This window comes from Neoarius graeffei, chromosome 2 (assembly GCF_027579695.1).
Source record: "Neoarius graeffei isolate fNeoGra1 chromosome 2, fNeoGra1.pri, whole genome shotgun sequence".
Taxonomy (NCBI): domain Eukaryota; kingdom Metazoa; phylum Chordata; class Actinopteri; order Siluriformes; family Ariidae; genus Neoarius; species Neoarius graeffei.
In genome coordinates this window covers 55,430,118-55,436,463 of record NC_083570.1, presented here as the reverse complement: position 1 = coordinate 55,436,463, position 6,346 = coordinate 55,430,118, and the positions used below count along the sequence as shown (strand labels likewise).

Genomic DNA, 6,346 nt, shown 5'->3' with positions numbered 1-6,346 from the left:
TTTTTTTAACATAGTTACTGGGAGACCAAATGGTCTCCCAGTGATTTGGTCTCCTAGTCAATGCCAAACCAGCTTCACTGGGAGACCAAATTTTAAACCAAATTGATGCTGAAAGGTAAAACTGAAATGGGATTATGGGAGATGCTTGAATTGCTGGTCCAAATTCATAAGACTGTTTTCTTTGGATTGGAATGTTTCAGAAATATTGAAGTTGGGTTGTCAAGACTGTTCCAATTTCCAAATTATCGACTAAATATACAGTTATTTGATACTATGTTTCACATTGAGCAATAAAATTGAAGATCTTCTTATTTCTTATTTTTCACTGTTTCTTAAAATACATAATATTATGAAAGTTGATAAAACAATAACTTAAACTCATAGTGTAATTTTAGTATTTTACCATACTTATGCTGAAGTTATGGGCACTGCATTAACTATGTTGATATTATGCTGGCTGAAACGAGGATTCGTAATGCGGCAATTTGCATCACAGTATATCCCGCAGCGGTGCAGCCGCATGGACTCTGGGGCCTGTGATTGTATTGCCCAGACCAGTTGGTCTCCTGGAAAATCCTGAAAAAAATGCTCTGACAGTCCCTGTTTATATCTGTAATACAAGTCGCCTAATACTGCGTCTCAGTGGACTACTGAAATGTGTGTTATTTGCATGACGTCATACGCGGTGTGTTAATAGTTAGTGTTAGTAGGTGGCTTCTGTCTCGCGCATCCTGTCTGCTTCCGTGCTGCTGCGCGGTCGAGACGAGCGCACGCGCGAGGCAGGGAGTCATGTGCGTGGCGCAAGTTCTTCAGCGCATACTGTACGTTCACACTGCTGAATGGCTTTGCTAAAAGATAAACGTTATAAATAGGCTAAGTTAAACATAGTGTTAAGTCCGGCCATATTTAATACTTATTATTATTATTATTATTATTATTATTATTATTATTATTATTATGTCGGGTCTTCAGGAGCCACACGAACACCTGACATCTCAGGACTTGAGGTAACCTGCTGCTTTCAGGACGCTTCAGAGGAGAGGAGAGGAGAGGAGAGGAGAGGTGCTCCAGGTTCACCTCACTTTAGTTAATTATAGGGGGGAAAATCATCAGGAGAGAAGTGTTGTGTCTCTCTCCGGGTAAAGGCTTTTCTCAGTGAGGAAGGGCGACAGCAGCGCTGGGTAGAGGCACCCAGAGGAGGAGGAGGAGAAGCAGCAGCAGCAGCAGAAGAAGAAGAAGCAGAAGGAGTGCATGGCTGGGTGAGACGCGGAGAGCCCGGTCCGGCCTCAGCCCTACATGGAGGAGTTCAACCGCAGATAAGCATGGACGTGGTCGATGAAACGGAGGCTTTACAGAGGTTCTTTGAAGGTAAGTGGCTTAATCTGAAGAGTTTAAACTCCAGATTCCATCCTAAATGGGCAAACAAACAAATAAATAAACAGGACGCACTACCTTTCCGATATGACACCTGATAAATGAACCAAATTGCACTACATTTACCTTTATTTTGTACTGTACAGGGTGTTTTTGCTTTTTTTTTTTTTTTGCTTTTTTTTTTTGCACTATATTGCCTTTACTTTCACCTATTAATTTATTTGTAATTGGCATTCATGGTGGACAGCAAAGTAAAAAATTTCATTGTGCAAGAGGACATGCCCTTACTGTGCATATGACAAGAAACACTTTGAACTTAAATTAACATCAATAACATAACAGTTTTAATAATAAGTACATCGAACAGAATGAATTCAGACCAAATTCCCTTCCAATTATAATTCGTTTCATTCATTGAAACAAATTTATAGTTATCACTGTTATTTTCCTTGAGTGTGTAATGCAACTTTTTAACTGTGTTCTCAAAAGCACTATTTCCACTTTACGCAAAAGTTCTAGAACATCATGGGGGGGGGGGGGGGGGATAATGTTTTGGCTCATTAAGTCTTAAAAATATTCCTCCTTGAGTTTGTTTTGTGCCTGTTCATGACACTTAGAGCATAACATTAAGTTTCACTCATGCGAAATGATGCCTGATAGACTGTGGGGAATGTGGGGTAGTTAGTGATGATGTTTGGGCTTTTTTGAAGGTGTTTGAGGGTTGGTGGAGTTTATAGATGTTATTCAGGGTGTTTGAGATTTGGTGGGGTTTTAGAAGTTATTAAGAGTGTTTAAGAGTTGGTGGGGTTTGGGGGCGCTATTGAGGGTGTTTGAGGGTTGGTGGAGTTTGGAGATTTTATTAAGGGTGTTTGAGATTTGGTGGAGTGTGGGGGAAATTACTGAGGATGTTTGAGAGTTGGTGGGGTTTGGGGAAATTATTTAGAGTGACTGAGCGTTGCTGGGGTTTGGGGGATGTTATTAAGGGTATTTGAAAGTTGGTCTGGTTTGGGATAGTTATTGCGGGTGTTTGAGAGTTGGTGGGGTTTGGGGGATGTTATTTAGGGTGTTTGAAAGTTGGCCTGGTTTGGGATACTTATTGCGGGTGTTTGAGAGTTGGTGGGGTTTGGGGGATGTTATTTAGGGTGTTTGAAAGTTGGCCTGGTTTGGGATAGTTATTGCGGGTGTTTGAGAGTTGGTGGGGTTTGGGGGATGTTATTAAGGGTGTTTGAGAGTTGGGGTTTGGGGGATGTTATTGCAGGTGTTTGAAAGTTGGCCTGGTTTGGGATAGTTATTGCGGGTGTTTGAGAGTTGGTGGGGTTTGGGGGATGTTATTAAGGGTGTTTGAGAGTTGGGGTTTGGGGGATGTTATTGCAGGTGTTTGAAAGTTGGCCTGGTTTGGGATAGTTATTGCGGGTGTTTGAGAGTTGGTGGGGTTTGGGGGATGTTATTAAGGGTGTTTGAGAGTTGGGGTTTGGGGGATGTTATTGCAGGTGTTTGAAAGTTGGCCTGGTTTGGGATAGTTATTGCTGGTGTTTGAGAGTTGCTGGGGTTTGGGGGATGTAATTAAGGGTGTTTGAAAGTTGGTCTGGTTTGGGATAGTTATTGCGGGTGTTCGAGAGTTGGTGGGGTTTGGGGGATGTTATTAATGGTGTTTGAAAGTTGGTCTGGTTTGGGATAGTTATTGCGGGTGTTTGAGAGTTGGTGGGGTTTGGGGGATGTTATTAATGGTGTTTGAAAGTTTATCTGGTTTGGGATAGTTATTGCGGGTGTTTGAGAGTTGGTGGGGTTTGGGGGATGTTATTAAGGGTGCTTGAGAGTTGGGGTTTGGGGGATGTTATTGCAGGTGTTTGAAAGTTGGTGGGGTTTGGGGGATGTTATTGCAGGTGTTTGAAAGTTGGTGGGGTTTGGGGATGTTATTGCAGGTGTTTGAAAGTTGGTGGGGTTTGGGGGATGTTATTGCAGGTGTTTGAAAGTTGGTGGGGTTTGGGGGATGTTATTGCAGGTGTTTGAAAGTTGGCCTGGTTTGGGATAGTTATTGCTGGTGTTTGAGGGCTGGTGGGGTTTGGGGGATGTTATTAAGGGTGTTTGAGAGTTGGTGGGGTTTGGGGGATGTTATTAAGGGTGTTTGAGAGTTGGTGGGGTTTGGGGGATGTTATTAAGGGTGTTTGAAAGTTGGTCTGGTTTGGGATAGTTATTGTGGGTGTTTGAGAGTTGATGGGGTTTTGGGGAGCTATTGAGGATGTTTGAGAGTTGGTGGGGTTATAGACATTATGAAGGGTGTTTGACAGTTGGTGGGGTTATAGAAGTTATTAAGGGTGTTTGAGAGTTGGTGGGGTTTGGAGGAGCTATTGAGGGTGTTTGAGATTTGGTGGAGTTCGGGGAAGTTATTGAGGGCCTTTGAGAGTTGGTGGGGTTTGGGGAAGTTATTAAGGATGTTTTAGAGTTGGTGAGGTTTGGGGGACATTATTAAAAGTGTTTAAGAGTTGGTGGGGTTTGGGGGAGATGTTGAGGGTCTTTAAAGTTTGGTGGGGTTTGGGGGAGTTACTGAGTGTGATTCAGATTTGCTGGGGTTTGGGGAAATGATTAAAAGTGTTTGAAAGTTGATGGGTTTTGGAGAAGTTGCTGAGGGTGTTTGGTAGTTACTGATGGTGAGGATTGTTGTTGATGTGATGTGTCCTGGTTTTTTTTTGGAGAGATTAAGAGAGAGATGATGTGATGTTACTTTGTCTTTACTTTGTTAAATTATTTAATAATTAAGGAATTGGTTCACATTAATTGGAAAAGTATCACAATTATATTTTAACTGACTCTGAAACAGTTGACTATTTTATTGACTGCTTAACATGTGAGTAGGTAAATATATTCTAAGTTATAGTGATGCTGACTATATTAACTAATGTATCTTCTTGTACATCAGTGTAAAAATATGCTTTATGTTTAAGGCAACAAAGATACAATCCATTTCATTTATCTCTTTATCTCTTCATCTGTAACATGCAGATCATGTTCACCATGTTTTCGAATGAGGGTAATGATACATGATAATGGGTTTTTGTGTTGATTTACAGAATTTCCCCATGATAATGTGTCATGCTGGGAGTACAGGTGTGATGGGATGTTTATTGGATGGTAGTCTACCATAAACACAGATGATGGGCTCTGGCTCTGGGGTTCATGGCTGTCAAGTGCTGTTCTTGACTTTCATGTGTTTACATTCCTCCATTGGGAGTAAGAGAGATGTGTTGGCTCTGGGCTACACTGCAGCTCTGGAGGTACAACTAACAGGGCACTATGCATGTTTTCACATTTGTCTTAAATCTGTTTGGTTTATTTATGTAATTATTGGAAAACTATGACTTTCATGAAGGCCTTGACTTATGGTTGTATTCATCAACAGATTTTTTTTTGTCCATTCTTGATAGGCATATGTTTTATCTTTAAAAATGATTGTATGTTATTTTTGCCTGGTTTACAGATATATTAATATGTCAATTTTAAGTGCGAGAAACTTGACTCCTAATCATTACTTTGGGCTCGCTAAGGTCCATTCTTTGATTATTTGTTATGCTAAGCATTTGTCTGTGTATGTTTCAGTTATAGAATGTAATTGTGTGTGTGTGTGTGTGTGTGTGTGTGTGTGTGTGTGTGTGTGTGTGTGTGTGTGTGAGGCAGTATTATTGGAAAGAACTCAGGACAGCTATTGTGGTGTTCTGGCAGACAAAGAACAAAAGAAGAAGTGAAAAGCTGTTTGTTGATAAAACTGATGTGACCCCCAGCTGAAAGAGACTCGATCTTATTTTACTCAGTGTGAGTCCACTGGGCAAAGTTATGACACTGTTACTTGTAGAACTTGTGAATGGACTGACATGTTTTAAACTTTCTGATAAGCAAATATCCAATTCAGTGGTAAGAAATAAACAGAACTTGTTTACAAGATGAGTTTAAAACATACAGCATGTTCTCTTTAAAAGCTATTCAAACGAGCATTAAGGACAAATCAGAATTCAAGTTTAAGGTATTTTACTGAGAATTTATGAGACAGATAAACTCTAGGCATGTCAGTCAAAAACTGCCTCTAAACTAGCACTGTATTTGTATCACCGGGGTACGTGTTTAAGTTAAGGCCCCAGATTTAAAATAATATATGAAATAAAACAGGTCGCCATGATTTACGCCATTAAATGGCTTGTTTGCACCCATTTTAGATATTACAGCATTATATCGGTTTAAGTCAAAGGCTTTTCACATTGTATTGATGTTCCCCTAACTTCCAGCAGACACAAGCTGTTTTTTTGTATAATGATGTAACGTGCAAAATACTAACAGTAGACCTTTAGTGGGTTGCAAGTAGAAGTAGACAGTAACACACATTGGGAGGAGATATGTTATAAGTCAGAATAAAAATGCTGTTTTTCAATGGCGTGTTCTCTTGTTTACGTTTAGTTTAAAAGCGACCAAGCCTATGTGTTCGGGTCTTGGGACAGAATGGTTTTAAGAGGCTTATTGGGTTATGTATGCTCTCCCCCTAATGGACTAAACCATTCCAGGCATACCTTAGTGACCTATGAGAAACAGAACGAGGTGAGAGTAATGGTTTTCTCTCCGTCCACTTAGGTTTTGCAGTCATTCCCTCGCTCAGAAACCATTAGAGTGACAGTGTGCAGACAATGTGAGGGAGATAGAAAACAGCCTTATAGGCACACTCACACAGGCATAGACATACACATGCACACATGCAGGTACTCATGAAAGCAAACACAAACGGTTAATACACACATTCATATAAAATACACAAAATTCACAAATTAACACGTTCATTTAGAAGGATATGGTAGAATGAAGAGAAACAAGCACTTGCTAATGTGTGTACATGCTATTTATCGCATATGCAGATGCAAACATACAGCAGGGAGTGTCAAACAATAGTAGAACAAATCAGTCAATCGCATAGTGTAGGAGTTGATGCTTTGGA

The 6,346-nt window shown here is 40.4% G+C and overlaps 1 protein-coding gene across 1 annotated transcript in view; it reads left to right on the top strand.

The window, feature by feature from the left end:
• Positions 1-1,322: 1,322 nt before the first annotated feature.
• The window catches only part of myrf (myelin regulatory factor), a 40,743-nt gene continuing 35,719 nt past the window's right edge, over positions 1,323-6,346 (top strand). Inside the window, exon 1 of the mRNA XM_060902904.1 lies at positions 1,323-1,368. Coding sequence (XP_060758887.1) covers positions 1,323-1,368 — 46 coding nt within the window. The remainder of the gene's footprint in view (positions 1,369-6,346) is intronic.